The 19,138-nt window shown below is 43.3% G+C and overlaps 1 protein-coding gene across 4 annotated transcripts in view; it reads right to left on the bottom strand.

Annotated features, from left to right (window-relative positions):
• The window catches only part of NFYC (nuclear transcription factor Y subunit gamma), a 67,672-nt gene that overhangs the window by 10,827 nt on the left and 37,707 nt on the right, over positions 1-19,138 (bottom strand). For all 4 annotated transcript variants that reach the window (XM_042996784.1, XM_042996786.1, XM_007077387.3 and 1 more), the window contains exons 2-6: positions 18,310-18,422; positions 10,758-10,829; positions 8,911-9,024; positions 5,941-6,036; positions 770-943 (exon numbers count right to left, since the gene is read on the bottom strand). In XM_042996784.1, the coding sequence (XP_042852718.1) occupies positions 770-943; positions 5,941-6,036; positions 8,911-9,024; positions 10,758-10,829; positions 18,310-18,414 (561 nt within the window). In that variant the 5' untranslated portion in view covers positions 18,415-18,422. The remainder of the gene's footprint in view (positions 1-769; positions 944-5,940; positions 6,037-8,910; positions 9,025-10,757; positions 10,830-18,309; positions 18,423-19,138) is intronic.

Below are 19,138 nucleotides of genomic sequence, written 5' to 3'. Positions count from 1 at the left end.
CTAACTGTGAGAGATCATGACCTGAGCTGAAATCAACAGTCAGGACGCTTAACCAACTGAGCCACCCAGGCACTCCGACTGTGAAAATTCTTAAAAATAGGGACTGTTTTATTCATGCTTATATTCCAGGCACATAGGATAGGACTCAATCTTTGGTGAATAAATTAATGCTTGTCAGGGAATCTGGAGTCAGAGCTCAGAGAACAGAGTTCTCCACAGCCTCCCGTGATCCCCAACAAGCATGGATGTTACTGCTTTCACAACAATACCACTGGGGGGAGGGAATATTCTGGTTGCTACTGTAAAAAGATCACTTGACACAACTATGGTGTGACAGAGAAATGACAGGGAGAAGAGGAGGGGAAGTACGCAAACTGGAAATGATGCCTGATCTCTTCCTTAGAGGTACAACAAATCCTAGTTCCGGTGCAGACACAGGCATGGGGTCCACTTGTAATACCTCCCATGGGGATGTTACTACTCTTCGTGGGGGCATGATATAGACTTTTTTCCTTCCAAAATGTTTTAGGTCATAGGGATCCTGGAGAGCATCTTCTCACTGCAATCTCATGTGACCCGTGAGGAAACCAGGACCCAGAGAGGTCAGGGTGACATGTCACTCTGGTGGCTGAATCTGGGGAGAAGCCCAAGTTTCTAGACTTCAAACTTGGTGTCGTAAAACGACCGGCCTGCTCCTCTGCCCCGGCCGTGCTCTCCCCAACCTAAGCGGTGCCGTGTTGCCGGTGGGCGCCCTCTGCAGCTCACAGACCTGGCCCTGCTGAGGCTGCGCGATGATGATCTGCCCAGGCTGGATGGTGGTCGTGGAGCTGGTGGTCTGCTGGCCCTGCTGCTGCCCCTGGACTTGCACGGCAGCGGGCTGCTGAGCCAGTGTGAAGTAGTACTGGACGGGCTCGGCGGGAGTCACGGACTGGCGCACCTCCTCCTGTGGGGTAGAAGGAGCAGCAGGTAAGAGGAAAAGAACTGACTCAGCAGCCGCCACAGTGAATTTCCATTCTTCCCCCAAACGGACTCTGTGCAGTTGCCTGCTGAATGCTGAGCTCTCCACATTTGAAGCCAAGGGAAAGTGGAATTCGAAGAGACCAGTTGTGCTAAATCAAACTAAAAATAACAGATTCCATAGGCTTCACAAAACATACAGCCAATTTTCTGAAGTACAGAGTAATCACCCATTGCGTGATGAGTTGCAAATGGGCAAATAATTACCGTAACTAAAAACCACGCACCAGCAGTGCCTGTCAGTAAACGCTGTCAAGGCCTGTGATCTGCAAACGGTGCTAATTGCGAGCACTGGGAAGATGCTACCCAAACATCAGGCTCTCATCTCAGGCCAGCCCCCAATCTCCCCAGTAGGCAGCACTCTCCTTATTTGGTTCCTGCCAGCTCTGGAGGGACAGAGCAGGGAAAAGGGAAACAGGGCTTTCCCTGGGCTGGAACTTCAGAATTGAGTGTCAGGATTGAGAGCACTGGTAGGTAAGTGCCTAGCTTTTCACAGCACATCAAGAGCTCCGTGGTCACTGAAGGCACATCTGTCCAGCGTCAGGTCTGGTTCTGGTTGTACTTAGCCACAGAAGCGCAACCCAGGGGGCCTGAGGGACAGCTCTCCGCTGGGGGGCGGCCTTGGCTGACTAGGGAGGTCGCATTCTGTCCAATGTGCGGGATGAAGAGACTGTTCCTTCTTCAGCTGACGTTTTCCATGGCAGAAGGAGTAAACAACCCTCTCCCAGCCACCTTGAGCTCACAGCTGAGAGTGTAGGATGTTTACACACACTACAACATGGTTAGAGCCTGAGGGTCCGGGGTTGACCGGCCCCCGACCACTGACACAGAGATCGGCGTCTGCTCCGGAGGGCCCTGCGACACACGGTGCCCCTGCCTGGGACAACAAAAACAACAGAAACATACAACCACTTGGGTTGACTGAGCAGAAAATTTGCTTCATTTACCCAATTCCTTGTTCTGGGCTAAGTATGCCAGGCTCAAGAAGAGAGGAAAAGACACTTCTTCAAGGTATAGAGGCACTGTGGGCTGCCTCAAAGTTCCCCAAAATGACAATGACACAGCCGGTATTGACCCCATACCCTCACTATGTTAGGTGCCCCAATCTATGTTGTGCAGTCCTTTCCTCACTACACTTTGTTTTGCTTGCTTGTCAAGTGCCCTCCCTACTTGAGTGGAAGCCCTATGAGGGCTTAACTCTTGCTCTCCACTGTTCCAGCCATTCATTCCCTTGTAGGTACTTAGTAAGAGGTTGCTGAATGATGGATGGATTTATAGAGCCAGGCAGACAGCTGCAGGTAGGAAAGTGCTTTTTTTTTTTTTTTTTTTTTAAGTAAGCTCTATACCCAGAATGGGGCTTAAACTCACGACCCCAATATCAAGAGTCACATGCTTTATTGACTGAGCCAGCCAGGCACCCGGGAAAGTGCTTTTTAGCTTAAGTTGGTGTATGACAGTCTCTTGAACCCAACAGCTATTACCAACAGAAAAGAGTAGCTACACTCTCTTTTGTTACCTCTAGGATTTTGTGGTCATGGTGTGGGGAGCTCATGTCCCCTACAGAACAGGCCTTGCCTGGTGACTGGGGGCCCAGGATACTAGGACTGTTGACATCCAGGCTTTGAGGAACTGGGGTCTTGGCATGACAAGATTCCCTAACGACCACCCACCCAGCCTCAGCAGACACTTCTAACATTCTGGATTTCTAAGCTAGTTCTCAAACAAGAACGAATTTTCTAGGTTAATGCAGTCTGTGCTTTAGACCCAAACAATCTGAACCCTGACCATAACCATGCTGAGGAAGAAGAAAAAGGAGGTCCCCTTTATTTTCACTGAGGTCTCAGTTTCCAGAACAATGTAACTGTGACATCATCACCATCTCCATTTCAACTCAACTTTCACCATTATAAATAAAGGCCAGCCTGTCAATTAGCTCTTGGCTGTGGCAGGGATAAATACAGATACCCTCCCTTAACCAAGAAACAAAGGCCAACAATTCTTTTCAAAGCTCCTGAAATAGGTTCAACATATTTATTTTCCACTGAGAATGCCCTTCTCATTTTATAAAAAAAACATCCATCACTGTAGTCTAGACCTAACTTACAAAAGCTCTTGGGTAATGAGAGGGTGTAGAGAACCAAGAACCCCCCACCCCCCACCGCCACAACCAACTTGAAGGAAGTCAGGGAGGAGGGAGAAACTGGCACCTCCCAGCCCCAACCTGTGATTGCTCTGTCTCCAGTTATCTCTGACTGCAACTGGTCTACAAGTGAATATAGTCTTTTTGCCAGACAAAAAGCAAACCCTTTAAGCATCCCTTTCAAAAGCCAAAATACTCCTTGCCAAAAACTGTGACAGCAGGTAAAAAGCTTCCCCTAAACTGACCATCACTCCCCCTTAAGTTGTTTATGAACTAGGCAGTGTCTAGGTCACTCTGAGAGTACCAAGTAGAGGCGCCTAGGTTTGTGTTGTGAGGACCAGGCGAGATTGTTCTCAAATCACTGGAATGGAAGGAGGCACATCTAAGGTTCTTCTGCATTATGAAGACTCATCCGGCCAATGGAGGGCAAGCTAGCAAGGGAATGATTATGCTTGGTTTAAAGAAATGGGTGAAGAGAAAATGACATTTCAATGGGCAGGAACTTTCAACTCATAGCTTTAGTGGAGTAGAAGTCAGCCTCAACTATTCTCTGCTTCTAAATAGCCTTTACTGGCTTCCCCAAAGAACAAGAGAAATTTCCAAGCATTTCTTGAGAAGTCAAGGACCTTAGATCTACAATTCAGTATTTCTGGCTAGTTTCTCTCCCCAGCAGTGGGAAATCACCCCCTGCGCTAGGACAATCTCTGAATGACTGGATCAATCCAGAATGGGGCACTTGCCCAGCTTTCACAGTGGCCTCCCTGACCAGAGGGCTTACGCCTGGAATCTTTTCAGAAGTGGTGATTGACAAATGTCAGAGAATGAGCAGCATTCCAGGGGCATCACTACAGAGTTGTGCAGCCAGCCCCAAACTGAAAAAAGTACATTTGCTTCAGTAGCCAGAAATGAACTGCTGCCTCCTTCAGAAAGGGTGAGTTTTGGAGAGTAGGCGCTTTTAAAGGACTTAAGGAGGTGCCAGCCAATTTGGAGCTTGGGAAAACTTTGAGTCTACAGAGGATTAAAAGTGCTATCTTAGAATTTCAGGCCAGCTTTCAGCAATCTCAACCTTTCAAAGGCCAGGCAGCAGCTGTCCCCAACAGGACGCCAATCAATGGCTTGAACACCTACAAAGACCTGAATCCAGGCAGCAAGGAGCTGTTTCAGCTAGACATACTTTAAAAGGAGATGGATCACAGCATTGTGAGCCGGGCTAGGATGGAACAAGGAACTGTCTGACACCCTGAGTCAGTCAGGCACCGAGGGCTTGAGGAAGGGACAGGACATGACCCTTCCCTGCAGCCAGCTGGTTCAGCAGACGGCCCATAGAGAACAAGCAGGAGTTAGCACAAGGCCTGACTTTGTCACAGAGCTCAACACCTTGTTTTTAAAGGGGGCTTCTGGAACAAATTCCAACAAGGAGAGCAGGGGTATGGTAGCATTTGTTTTGGGGGAAGAGAAGTAGTCGGAGTTCTTGCTGTAGTGACTTCTCAGAGAGGAGGGAAACACCCCAAGAGGAGGAACTGAGCCTGTGGGCACAAACCTGCAATTGTCTCAAAGGCGATGCGCAGCGGGGGGACGACCGTGGCAGCCTGCCGCTGTAAACATCCGACTGAAAGCTCCTCTGAACACCTTACAGCTTCCAGTCAAGGATGTTTACAGTAGCAAAGACTGCCCAGAAAGAACGGAGCCGCAGTGAGGCACCTGCTCTAGTAAGGAGGGGACAGAGGATTTGCTGATCCAAAGGCCCCCAGGCAGGGTCAGGATTACAGGTGTCCTTTAAGATGCCCACTTCTATACTTCCTGACTGATTATTAGTATGAGACAGCATAGGACAATGGTTGTCACTGAATGACTCTGTTCTAAGGATAATATATTATGAAATAATTCATTCAAAACACTTAAAATTTTATTAACCAAATAAAACGAGGAGAACAAGGCACGGCTTTGTTCCTGTCAGACCCTGCCACTATTCCCCAAGTGTCTCTACCACACCGACTGAGTCATGCAATCCGTGTGCCTCAGACAATGAGCTCTACAGGAAAGGGGTCTATTACAACTGCAGTTAAGAGCTTTATGCACCCAAGGTGCTGAAAAGACAATCAGTGTGGCCTTTGGAGAGGGGCAGGCAGAAGAGAGGGAAAGACAGATATTCACATTCTTTCTCATGACTGCTCAGAAAACGGTTTAAGTGGTGGTTCTCAAACTTGGGTGCACGTTAGGCACATCTGAAAAGCTCGACAAAGCACTGATGCCTGGGCCTCCCCGTCAGATTCTGACTCAGCTGGTGTGGGGTGGGGCCCGGACACTAGTATTTTTTTAAACCCTAACAGGTGATCTAATGGATAGCCAGAGCACTATACAGAGAACCGCAAACCAGAGTAAGAGAAAACCAAAGTCCATTCAAATACCACTGGGCACACAGAGAAGCTGTTTCTTTGTATCTGGAAAATCTAAAATCTGTGCCTTGCTGGGAATGTTCTCCCATCCCAGATTAAGAATTCTGAGAAATTCCCTAGGATACCTTGAAATGAGCTTCACTTTCCTGTTTGTAACTTGTCTTTAACTTTCATTTTGTCTACTTTCACTGAAATACCACCTCAGAGGCACTGAGTTAAAAGTATCCATAAATGAGTAACAGAGGGAGATGTTAAGGATGGATCTGGTCTAGAGAAAGAAAAGCAAAAGGAACAGCAAATGACTTGAGAGAGGAAAGGGAGCATATCTGACACCAGCACGCAAGGTGCTCTTTGGTCAGAAGCAGCAGCAATGCCTTCCCGGCTCACCTGACGCTTCGGAGGTTTCAGTTCATCTCTTGGAACAATATCGATGAGAAAGTCAAACTGATCAAATTTTGTAATTGCCATGGCGATATCATTCCTCTGTAACAAAGAAAAGCAGGGTGAAAAATTAGCCTGGGGAGAAACTAGTTCACCTGGCTTTACACCCTCCACGTTACAAGTAAGATAAGATGATGACTTCTAAGCCAAACTCAACAACCACAGCCAAGGCTATAGCTAAAGCAAGCACAGCCAAACTCATAAACTTCACATCAGACTTCACGGAAGATCTACATGTAGCTCATGCTCTACAAGCTAGGGATTTGAGCCTCCAACTACAACTATCACCTCTGCTGGATCCTACACCAGGCCTGCCCCACAATTGTTAAATTATCATCCTCCAGCTAAATTTGTATAAACCTAGCAATCTCAACTGGCAGGTTTCAAGGTTAGGCTACCATTCAATCTTATAATCTTTCTGAATCTCTATTGAAATCCTAATAGCTTTTTACAATTATTTTCTAGTCACTGGATCTATATGTTAGTTCCCACAAGGCTATGATTTTTATTTTGGAATTCAAAGTCACAATGTTAAATCCGTGGTTTATATCTTGTTTAATGTGATATGAATAAGGGGAAGTCTAAAGTTACTAGAATTGACTAATGATACCAAAACCAAGGCCTGTTCCAATGGAATTCTAAGAGTGATACTCCCTTTCTTTAAATAATTTTTAAAATTTTGTAATTAAAAACTAACACATGATCCTTAAGATCTGTATACTTCATTGCATGAAAATTTTAAAGCAAAAAAAAAAAAAAAAACAGGAAAAAGTAGTGAACTCTAGTGAGTGATATACATATTGAAGTCTTGAGGGGAAAGTAAACTTTGAAATGCACTTAAAAACAGATGACTTGGACAGAGGGACAGACAGATACGGGGATAAAGCAAGTAAACTTAACGGTAGGATCTAAGAGGTAAGTATACTGTAAACTTTGCTTATGTTTGAACGTTTTCGTAATAAAATGTTGGGGGGTAAATGAACATGGTAAAAGAAATCCCTAGCAATCTCTCTATATATCACATCTTAAGAGAGGTGACTCACCAGACAAAACAAAAGGGGATGGAAATTTTGTTTTTTCCTTCCCTTGTCTCTGTGATGGCCCCAAGCCACTGAAATGCAAAACTCCAATCCACCCTTCTTGCCAACCACCAGCTTGACAATAACCCTCCAACGGAAGCGGGGCGCATCTTAAGGCCGCCAGGTCTCATTTAAGATCGGTACGATACAGTATCACATTCCTGATGATGTCACCTACTCAAAGCTATCTAAACAGCTCATCTATGGATGGAATTGGGGGAACAGTGGGGGTGGGGAACAAAAGAACACCTCCAAACATACACCAAAGTGTGCTACAGTATTTTGGAAACACAAATATACTTAGAGTTGGTCTTTTTTTTATTTTGCCTTTGTTAAAGCCAGTAGTATTTTACTGAATACTCATATTCAGTAAAATACAGAAGTCTTGAGGACACAGCTTGATGAATTTTAATAAATATATGTACCCACACAGCTATCAACCAGATAAGATTTTTATAAAAAGTGTCCTTCTATCCCTTTCCAATCAACTGCCCTCCCCCCTGAATCTGAGGCAAGCACTACTCTGGTTTCTATCACCACAGATGGTGAGAGTATATGGAATCGTGTGTTATATAATTTTTTCCCCTCTGGTTTCTTTTGCTTAACATAATAATTTTTTCAGATTTCACCCACAGTGTACGGAACAACAGTTTTTTGTTATTGTTGTTGACTAGTAATCCACTTTATGACTATAACCTTTTGTTTCTATATCCCCATCTTGATGGATATTTGAGTTGTCTCCGGTTTTTGGCCATCATAAGTAAGCTTGTTATGAACATTCTTACACAATAACATCCACACTTCAGGGTGTATACGCAGGAGTAGAACGGCTGTGTCACACAGTGGGGATACGTTTAAGTTTATTGGAAAGTGCCAGTTTCCCGAAGCAACTGGACCACTTCACATCCTGACCAGCAGTAAGTACTATATGAGTTTCACTCACTCCACTCCCTCACCAACACTTGGTATTGTCAGTCCTTTTTGTTTTAGCCATTCTAGTGGATGTAAACCAGTGTCTTGTTCTAATTTCTAGTTCCCAGGTGCCAATGATGCCGCACACCTTTTCATATGTTTATTGGTCATTTGGGTATCTTTTTTGAAACACTGTCCAAGTATCTTGCTCATTTTTTAATCTGGACTCATCTTGAAGACAGCTTTAACTGGATCTCTCTAGAGTCATAGGCTTCCTTCACAGCAGCATAAAGTAAGTTCTCAGTGTCTAGCTGCATTAGAATGTAGGCTTCCCAAGGGTGTGGGGGTTCTTTCTGTTTTGTGTGAACACTGCTTGGCATACTGTGGGTGTTCAATAAATACTTGCAGAATAAATAAGCACGCATCTTCAATTTGGAGGTAAAGGGACATTCACACACAATGTGAATGTTGATTTTTAAAATAAAAGGAAAATGAAAAAGAAAAGGAAAGGGTTCCCAGGAAGGCAGACAAGGAACAAAAAGGCAAATGAGGTAAGTGAGATGGATTCTCCCTGGGACTGCCCTCTCCTGGAGTCTCACAAGGCTTCCAACCAGAAGTTGTTTACATCTGGAAATAGATCAAACACTTGAGCCTCTGTCTATAGTCAAAGCTCACCAAGTGAAGAGTTCAGTCACTGAGCTGTGAAAAACGTGAGAATTGGCAATTAAGATTCTTGGTGGGGAAATACAATCATGGCTATAGAGTATGCCTGCCTCACAACAGTGGGAGGAATATGCCAATTACACACATCAGCTTGACAGAAACCTAAGGAAGAACAATCTTTGGTCCAAAACGATGCAAGAAAAGCAGACAAAGGCAAGGGCAGTTGCCTGCCCCCTTTCCCCATGTACGTCTACAACATTACCTGTAGAGTCCGGCGCTTGTTATCCTCCGTGTGGATCCAGGCTCGAAGAGTCAACTCTGTGATAAAAATCTGGGCTGCCTTGGCAAAGAGCACAGGGGCTTCTGCACTGATCATCTGCAACAGATGTAGGCCCTCCCTGTCAATCACCAGCATGTCATTCAAACCAGCCCACTTGTCCCTTGCCTCACGTCCTGCCATCAACGATGGGGTAAAGGCTGGAAAATGAGAAGGTGGCAGTCCCAAGAGATTCCAAGGTAAAGTAAATCCTTAAGAATCGGGCAAAGCAGAAAGCAAGTAGAAGAAAGGAAGAGGGAAAAAGAATACTTTTCTAGCAACTACCACATACGTTCTTATTCTCATAACAGACTTTCAAAGAAACCTAAAGAAACTAGGGTTTAGGAGACGTAAAGTGACTTGCCCACGGCCAAAGAGCCAGTTAAGTGGCAGCGTTAAGGTCCTAATCCAAGGACAGACAATGTGGGGAAAGATAATGAGTTTGAGAGCCAATGGATTTAGATAAAATTTCAGGCTTCCCATCCTTCTGGGTTTTACTTTTCACATACTAAAAAAGAAGACAACCTTTCAGTGTTGTTGTGGGAATCAAATGAGGTCATGTATATAAAAGCACCCAGCACAGGACCTGGCACTTAGTAAGTGCTCAAGTAATGTAAGCTGCTTTGCCATGTCTGATTTCAAAGTTCAAGCTCTTGGTCAAACAAGGCTCTGAACCCTTGGTGAGCTGGTCTGTGCAGGACAGAGCCATGGAAAGAGCTCTGGAGTTAAGGAAGGAGAAGTGAGAGCTAATAAAAGGGAAAATTGCTGTGAACTGTTAGCTTTCTATACAAACACAAGGGACTATTAGTTTTCAGTGATAAGAAGAGTGAAGGGGCACCTGGGTAGCTCAGTTAAGTGTCCAACTCTTGGTTTCAGCTCAGGTCATGATCTCACCGTTTGTGGGATTGAGCCCCACATGGGGCTCTGCACTGACAGCACAGAGCCTGCTTGAGATTCTGGGTCTCCCTCTTTCTCTGCACCCCCGCCCCCAACTCACGTGTTATGTGTGCCCTCTCTCTCAAAATGAATAAACTTAAAAAAAAGAAAAAGCTGTAAGTGTTGCTCTCTTCCTGAGAGTTGAAATAGGAGGTGGGCGCCTAGGTATACAGAAATAGCCACCTGCAAGGAAACCTCACAGGTTGTCATTCATGTAAAACAGCTCACAGATTGAAAAATTAGAACAAGAGCAGTATCTTTATCAAGCATTTCTTAGAGCTTATATTGACAAACTAGAGATTGCAATAAAATGCTAACTGAGAAGATGGCACTGTCCTGCTGATATAATTTGTGTTTACCCTACACAGTGAAAAGGATGGGTGATTCAAAAAGCAAACAGCAGGGGTGCCTGAGTGGCTCAGTCGGTTAAACGGCCGACCTCAGCTCAGGTCATGATCCTGGGGTTCACAATTTGGGAGCCCTGCATTGCGCTGTGTGCTGACAGCTCAGAGCCTGGAGCCTACTTAAGATTCTGTGTCTCCTTTTCTCTCTGCCCCTCCCCTGCTTGCTCTCTCTCAACCTCGCTCAAAAAAATAAACATTAAAAAAAAAAAAAGGCAAACAGCATATTATCAACATCTGGAAAACAAGATATCCTTAATTTCCAGAGAAGCACGATATAATAATTAAAACTGTTCAATTTCAGCTCACTTAACAATTTTAGACAGGAATGAAATAAAAAAAGCAAGAAACAGTAACGAAATTTTCATTTTTAAGCTTTGAGCACTACAAAAATGAGCGACAACCTACCCACCATTATAACTTCAATATGAATAATAAAAACGAATGTGAATTCACCTTCACGTCTTCATCCAGTTTCATGATCTTCTTAATACGAGCCAGTGGGAGTTCTTGTACTCGGAAATCTTTCTGAAATGAGTAACAAGAGGCACATAAATGGTGGGGACAATCAACAGGGCATGACAGGCATCTTGAAACACTGTGACTGGTTTAGTCCCTCCTTTCAAAAAACATGGCAGGAGAGGAGCTACAAATTAAATGAAGAGAATACAAGTTTCAGAGCAAAATTCTTCTTAACCCATGCAGAGCTTCAGACAATTAAAGGTTTCAGGATAAACTTACAATGCCATCTAACAGTGCCCTCATGAAGAGTAGCCCCAAACAGTATCAGATTCTGTGCCAGCACAATATGGAGGTGCATCTTGAGTGCCCACCGCCGTCCCCCTAAGCACACCAACCAGTCTGCGATATGTAGATTAAAATGAGACTTTTGCCTCAAGGGCATTCCTTTGAGTTGCTAGTTTTTTCTTCTATTCTGGGACTACAAGGGCAAGGTGCCAGTAGCACCTGACCACTGTGACCCACAGTTGTCTTCAGCCAGCACTGGCTGATATGGGCTACTTCTGACCTTTGCACTAATCTGACACCAGAAATCGGGGAGGAGGGCCTTTCCCATCACAGCAGCAAAGGCCTGGTCTCCGAAGTTTGCTTGGGGGTGGGGTTGGGGGTTGGGGGTTGGGGGTTGGGGGTTGGGGTGGGAGTGGAAGAGTATGGAGAAAAATGGGTAAATTTTTCAGCTGCCTTTTAGGAACTGCCCTGGGGCTGGAAGGAAACCACGTGACTTTACTAGGGACAGAATTTAGGAAAGGGCTTTCTTACCATCACTACTCAATTATTTGCGATTTAAGCCCTTTTGATACTATTGGTACTTAAACACATGCCCAGTGATGGATGCAATTCTAGAAATAAAAATCAATTCTGGGTTTCAGAGCCGCAGTGAAGAGAAAGGTGCAAAGGGAGAGATTGGCTAAAATCAGCGAAACCCCTACTGGGCCCAGGTGTCAAGTGACTGATTCTATAAGTGGTCTGAAATGTGACTCACCAAACCCAACGTGCTCACCTGGGAATTTGCATCATCACATTATGGAAGGAGCAGCTATTATTTCAGATTTGACATAATGAACATGCATAAGTGAACTTTCTATTCTAAGACCAAAAGAAACTCTCAACTATATGTCAAAGAAGGCAGTGGGGCATTTTAGAAAAACATCACCAGCCTTCCCAGAATCCATTTTTATGACTACAGAAGGAAGAGTTAGTTTTATTAGGATAAAATGCACACCGAGACACTGGATTTCTCCTCACAAACCCAACGGGCTGCTTGGGACCACTCACCAACTCCACAAACCTCCAACACCAATTTTTGTACCTTTTCTCTTTCCAACTTAGGTAAAACAGTTTCCATGAGGCTTCTACTAAAACTACCTCTGGAGTGGCAGAGCTTTACAAGTTCAAATGACTGGAATTTCACCAGAAAAGGACAGGAGGATACATTCCTTCTATTCTTATTTTTCTCCTCTTTCATTCACTCATTCATGCAACTCGACCAATAGTGAATGTATGATACCTGCTACTATGTAAAAGATGCAAGTCTATTCTTACCTTTGAACAGATTTATAGTTTAATTGTTAGAGACCGTCACATAAAAAATATAACCCCCTATGCTATACTAGGATGGGGGTGTAAAATCCCAGTGACAAGAAAGGAAATAGGCAGCTGGTGGGGCAAGGGGAGGGGTTGGAATGAACAAGAGGAGCTGGCAAATGTTCCACAAAAGGGCTGACATCTGAACTGTGTCTAAAGGATGTTACAAAATTTGCTTGTTGGCAAAGTATGAGAATGTTATTCAGTCAGAAGCAAAAGTATGGTGACACAAAAAACATGGCCTATTTAAGTTTTAGATGTATGATCTGAGTACAGAGGGGAGCAGCAGGAAAGGGAATGCTGGATTGGGGCCAGACCCTAAAGGGATTTTAAAAAACGTTTAACCACAGAAATCAATCACTGGTCTTCCTTCTTATGTGGCATATCACACAAAATGATGATGCTAAACAGAAATGCTAAAGAGAATGCTGGGGATAATTCCTTTGGAAGGCCTCCCACGGTGATACATACAGCACAAGATTATGACCACGAAGATTTAACTCTCTTGCAAGTGTGCTCTCATTGGGCTTGGTTATTTAATGTATTTCCACACGACTGTTCTAAAATTTCTTAACCAAAGCCCAAAGCTGAGAAGACCTCCTTCCCCAACTTGAAAGAGAAGAGTATTACTTCTAGAATTTCCATGAGACTATTCTTCAATCAATAATTCTTCAATCTATTACTTCTAGAATTTCTATGAGACCATTCTTCAAACAAAAACGGGTCCCCTCTTGTAGAGATATAAAATGTGGCAGAAATTTACAAAACAACTCTGCTCTAAGTCTCCCTTCCAAAAAGCCTTTTCTTTTGGGAAACTTTATCGTGATCCCCAGACCTTGAGATCTCAAGGCGCAGTGTGTGAAAAGTGGATCTTCATATGTGCGTGTGTGGTTCATTATTGCTGACAAGACCCCAGTCTTCTATAATCTCATCCTACCTTTTCAGTCACGTGTAAGGGTTTACGACAAGCTTACTGGAGAGGGGAGCCCTTTCACCAGCAACAGGCTATGGTCCACTAAATTGCCTTTCAATTCCCTGCTCCCCTTATCAATGGCAGCCATGCAACTGATGTGAATAGCATTTAACTTCTCCTGATGCTGATCCAAGTGGACGAACAATTGACACATACTGACTTTTCTTTTGTACCCTTGGGAGTGATATCAGCAAGGGGGAAGAACAGATTCACTCTCAGAAAATTCTCATGATCCTGACCACAACCAAAGAACTACATTAAAAACACTGCCATCTGAAACCGTCGAGTTTCAAGAAGTCTGAATTCACTCACTGAGAATCTGGAGCCAAAGAAAAGTCATCGGGTCTCAGGCTGCACTAAAGAACATCTGAAGTTTCAAATAATGATGAGAAATCTTTTCCAGTCCTACCCAGTCAGGCATTCCAGCAAAGTCCATGTTCTAATCCTCTCCAAAGCACTGATTCTCAGCCTTGGCTGCATGTTAGAAACACCTGGGGAGCTTCTGAAAATCAAGAGGCCTGGGCTCTACCACAGACTAACTAACTGAACAAGGAACTCTAGGGGGCATCAAGTGTTTTGAAAACTCGCCTGATGACTATGACCCACAGTGAGAGTTAAGGACCACTGCTTTAAAAGCCTTGCTACTCAAAGTGAGGTCCTCAGACCAAGCAACGGCATCACCTGGAAACTCAAAAGAAATGCAGAACTTAGATTCCACTCCAAACGAACTAAATCAAAATCTATATACATAGATATGTGTGTGTGTATATATAATATACATACATTATAATATATACATAATACATATACACACACATATAAATATATATACATATATATTTTATTAACGTTTATTTTTGAGAGAGAGAGAGAGAGAGAGAGAGAGAGCGAGCCAGAGTGAGCAAGTGATGGAGGCAGGGCAGGGGGTGGGGGCAGAAGATCTGAGGTGAGCCCGGCACTGACAGCACAGAGCCCGATATGGGGTCCGAACCCACGAACTGAGAGATCATGACCCCAAAATGAAGTCGGATGCTCAACCAACTGGGCCACCCAGACACCCCTCAAAATCTGTATTTTAACCAGATCCTCATCTGGTTCATATAGACAATAAACTTTAAAGAGGCGCTGCTCGACAGGAAGGGCTCAAACAGCACAAGACCTGTTTTGTAACAGCCCACCAACCTTCATCTCCAAGTTCTTGTTTAAACGGTTATCTGGCTTGATTGTAATGTTAGAAATGTCACCGTCCAATCTGAAGGCACCAAAAAATAAGATGTAACTGGCAATTAAAAGAAAGTGGCCTACGCATCAAATTACAGCTAACTAAAGGCTGAACGGAATGGAGGGAATAAGAGGAGGAGATTTTTCAAGATTCAGCATTGCTGCACTTCCCCACCTGCCCCCCAAAATATGAAGTTAGCTTTTTCTTCCCCACTTTCAAAGAGGTCTAGAGGGATAAAATTCAATGCCAAGAAGTCTGTTAATTATCGTTCCCAGAGCTCTGTTGAGCAGGAATACGGTACTTTGCACAATCATCCTAGTGTACATCATTTTGGTATGATTTTTAACCAATTTCAATCCCAACTGAACATCACCTGGATTTATGGACAATTACAGAGGCTTTTAAGAGCGAGGAGAACATAATGGCCAAGCTGAGATGAAAGATAAATTGCTTTTGCAAAGCTGAGACCAAAATGATTGGGTCCAGTGTTCCCAATGCATCATGAAATAGATCACCTAGCAAATTTCAATTTGTTTTTAGAACAAATTTGTCCCAGTTTTAGAGGGACTCCAACACCTTATGAATATTCGCAAAACCTTTATTTACATTTGGACAGTTTGAACCTATGGATTTTTTAAAAATCTGTTCGAAATTTTGAGATGTCAACCTAAGAGGCTCTGACATATCTGAAGAAGTCTGGTTGTAAGTACTGTTGAGTTCTGGAAAGGCACAGATTAAATACTAAAGTATTTACACAGTCAGAGAGGAAGATGCCTTTATGTGCTGCAGGCAGAGGAGAAAGAAGGGTCCTACCAAAGGAAAGAGCACCCCAACTTTAGTAGACCGCATCCCTACTTGAAGTCGCCACTGATGTTGCCTCACACTCAATCTCAAGTAGGGGAGTCTGATTCACTTAAATATTTATTGTGCACCTATTAAATGCCAACCGCTGCTCTAAGCATCTGATCTAAGCGTTCCCATGGTAGTGGTCCAGGAGTCTTTTTCAAGGGGAAAAAAACTTTAGCCATCTATAGAAGAATCATTAAAGACAACTGTCCTCCTTGCTGGTCTTTCTCTTCATTCATAAAATGTGAACTAAAACTGAATCCCTCAGAATAACCCACTTTGAACCTCTGGTAGACTAGCTGTCTAGAGAATAAAAGTTGGTCAACACCACCATCTGCTTTTTTGGCAATCAAACTTGCAAATTAAACCAAGGCGAATAAAAACCAAAGCCCAGAGTCTCAAAGAGATATGTGAATACACATGTTCATTGCAGCATTATTCACTATAACCAAGAGGTGGAAGCAACGCAAATACCCACTGACAGATGAATGGATAAACAAAACGTGGTATACACATATATACGGAATACTATTCAGCTTTAAAAGGGAAAGAAATCCTGTCATAAGCTACAACATTACACTAAGTGAAATAAGCCAGTCACAAAAAGGACAAATACTGTACGATTCCACTTATGGAAGGTACTCAGAGTGGTCAAATTCAGCAACAGAAAGTGGATGGTAGCTACCAGGGGCTGGGGAGAGGGCAAAGGGTAGTTGTTGTTTCAGGGATATAAAGTTTCAGTTTTGCAAGATGAAAAAGTCCTGGAGATCTGTTTCACAATAATGTGAATATACTTAACACTACTAAACTATACATTTTAAAATTGTTAAGATGACACAGTTTGTTACATATTCTTTTCCACAATTAAAAAAAAAAAAAAATCAAAACTCAAACTACAGAAAAGTGCTGAGCTTGAACCTCCAGAGTTTATCTGGCCACTTGCCTGATCCTGAATTTTTGCTTCCATGCTCAAGCTGGAGTGTAGACTTGCGGCACTGGCCTAATCCCACCACAGCCCAGGAGGGCACTAGCTTTATGCCTGGCTGACTCCTGCACCAACACCTGATAAGCCTGACTGAGATTACCCACTCAAAATATGAGCAAAATACCCTACATTTTACTTTATCATTTCTTTTTCTCCTCTATCTGAGATAGTATAGGTAACCACCACCTTTACACTAAATAAAAGAAACAATGACTTTTCAGTGGAAATTCATCTGTGAATGCAAGCCACTCTGAGAAAAGCCAAGCCAAATTCAGCTGCTGAAACGTCCCATATAAACAAACATGACCTACAGGTACATCAGAATATGAACCTGTTTTTTTTTAAGCCCTGAAGTCAGTGGGGCCTTTACCACAAAGAGAAGTTATTTTATTTTATTCATTCACTACTTGTTTATAGAGTCTCTCTCTCCCACCAGGATGCATGTTCTGTGAGTGCAACGATCTTGTCTGGCCCACTACTGGATCCACGGTAAGTAGCACAGCCACAGTAGGTATATAATGAATATTTGCTGAATAAGCAAATAAACTGACCTCCTACGTCTGAGATTTAAAGACCACTAGCTCTAAGAAAGTGCAACATGAGTTCTACATTAGGAAGGAGTCCGGTATCTGTTCTGCTAGGATGCTTAACGCCTTCGGGCAGGAATGACACATCTAAAACAGAGAGATCCTTCAGTATTTGCTAAAATGACACCAAATGGAACAGTCTTCACTAAGAAAATAACACTACACTCTTGAAATATTTTCATTCTAATGAGTCTCACCTCCTTCTACCACTGTCATACCACTTTACTCCTCCCCTCACCCCTATTACTCACACAGTAACCTCCAGCCACTCTGAACTTCTTGTTGTTCCCTGAAACATAAGGCCCTCCCCTCTGGGCCTCCAGGCCTTTACGAATGCCAATCTCTATACCTCAGATACTCTCACACTCATCCTTTCCATCTGGTGAATGCTTCTCCTATTTCAAGATCCAAAAAAATGTTCCCTTTACTTAAAGCCTCCCTAACTCAACCAGGGAGGAACAAGCACTGTGTCCTCTGTAATCCCATAGCACTTTGACTTTTACTGCTTTAGACTCATCACTGTGCCTGCCTCAGTAAGTATATTCACTATTATATTCAATAAATATTCACTGAATAAATGACTCTGGTTGTAATTACTAGATTGTAAGCCCCTCAAGGGCCAGGGTTATATTTGATTCTTCTAAGTCAGTGGTTCTCAACTGGATGATTTTAGCCCCCAGGAGACACCTGCCAATGTACGGGGACGTTTTTGGTTGTCACAACTGGAGAAGATTGTTACTGGCAACTCATGCGTAGAGAGGCCAGAGATGCTGCTAAACATCCTACGATGCACAGGACAGTCCCCCACAGCAGAGAATGATCCAGCCTAAATGTCAATAAAGCTGCTGTGCAGAAACCCTGATCTAAAGGGTATCTTTTAACACCTAGAAAGAGTGCCTGCTTACAGATTTGTTGTTGAATAAATTGCCCAACAGCATTTATGATTCCAGAAATTTGGCAGGGCCACTGAAACAGGACTAAGAAATGAGCTACAGCTACTGAAGGAAGGTGAGAGCTCTGTTTTTCCACATTCTCTAAAAGATATGCCTCACATTAAGCTATCTCTGCATCAAAGCATCCGCTATACACCCACATGCCTAAGGAAAGCCACTAAGATATAAAAAGAAAACCCCTGTAGTTACCTCACTAAGGTAAATTACATCTTCATGTTCCCACCCAAAGGTAAGGAATGAACTATGCCTTTGTAAATGTACTTGAAATGAAAAACGTTTTACTCTCAGTTATTCATCTCATAGTTCTTTACACTCCACAAGCTTCTCATTCTTACTTACCACTGTTAAATTCCGGATTTCTTCCATGACACGAGGCCAGAAGGACTGGAGGCTTTGCTGGGCATCACTGCTGCTAGTGCCACCAAATCCTCCTTCTGTGGACATTCTGACAACTGAAAATAAATACATACATAAGATACATCAGAAGTAATAACGGCAGACTTTCTGTTCAGGTTATTTATATCTTTCCTTATGGCTGTTTTCACAAATTCATTCAATTTTTCAATCTGAGAAGGTACATAATTGTGAAGAGGCTCTTGACACAAACTTAAATGTCAGCAAAAACATATGGAAAAAGTTTTCCCTTCTATCCAACCTATACCACAGACACTAACAAGGAGCTCTAACTAGAAAACCTAAAATTACTAGAAATCCAAACTGAAATCTTAATGTGAATCAGGCCTTTTAATGTCTTGTCTTAGGAGGGGGCAAAAAGGGTACTTGGTTGGTGCTCTAGTCTGGTCCATAATTTTCAATGCCATTCCCTTCAATGTTTTTTCAAGTTCAACATGGTTTCTCACATTCCATGTCACAGCCTGCAGCAGACATACTGAGGGTCCCAGTGACTAACACTGTATAGAAATGTAAACCCAAGTCTTAAAAGTAAGAGCCCATTTTATTCCTTTGTTTCAGACACCGTGGCCCCATTTCTTTAAGGCTACTGATGATTATTATTCCTTCTACTCTCAAGCTAATCTGCCTCCAAGGGCACAGAAGCACTGAAGACTTGGCCAATAATTGAGTGGGTGGCACCAAGTCTCCAAACTGGAACCACTTCCCAGTTCTTTCCTTACCTGAAGCCTTCTGTCAGGAACAAAGCCAAACAAAG

This window comes from Panthera tigris, chromosome C1 (assembly GCF_018350195.1).
Source record: "Panthera tigris isolate Pti1 chromosome C1, P.tigris_Pti1_mat1.1, whole genome shotgun sequence".
In the NCBI taxonomy this organism is placed as follows: Eukaryota; Metazoa; Chordata; class Mammalia; order Carnivora; family Felidae; genus Panthera; species Panthera tigris.
The sequence above is the reverse complement of the archived record's forward strand: the minus strand, read 5'-3'. Positions and strand labels throughout refer to the sequence as shown.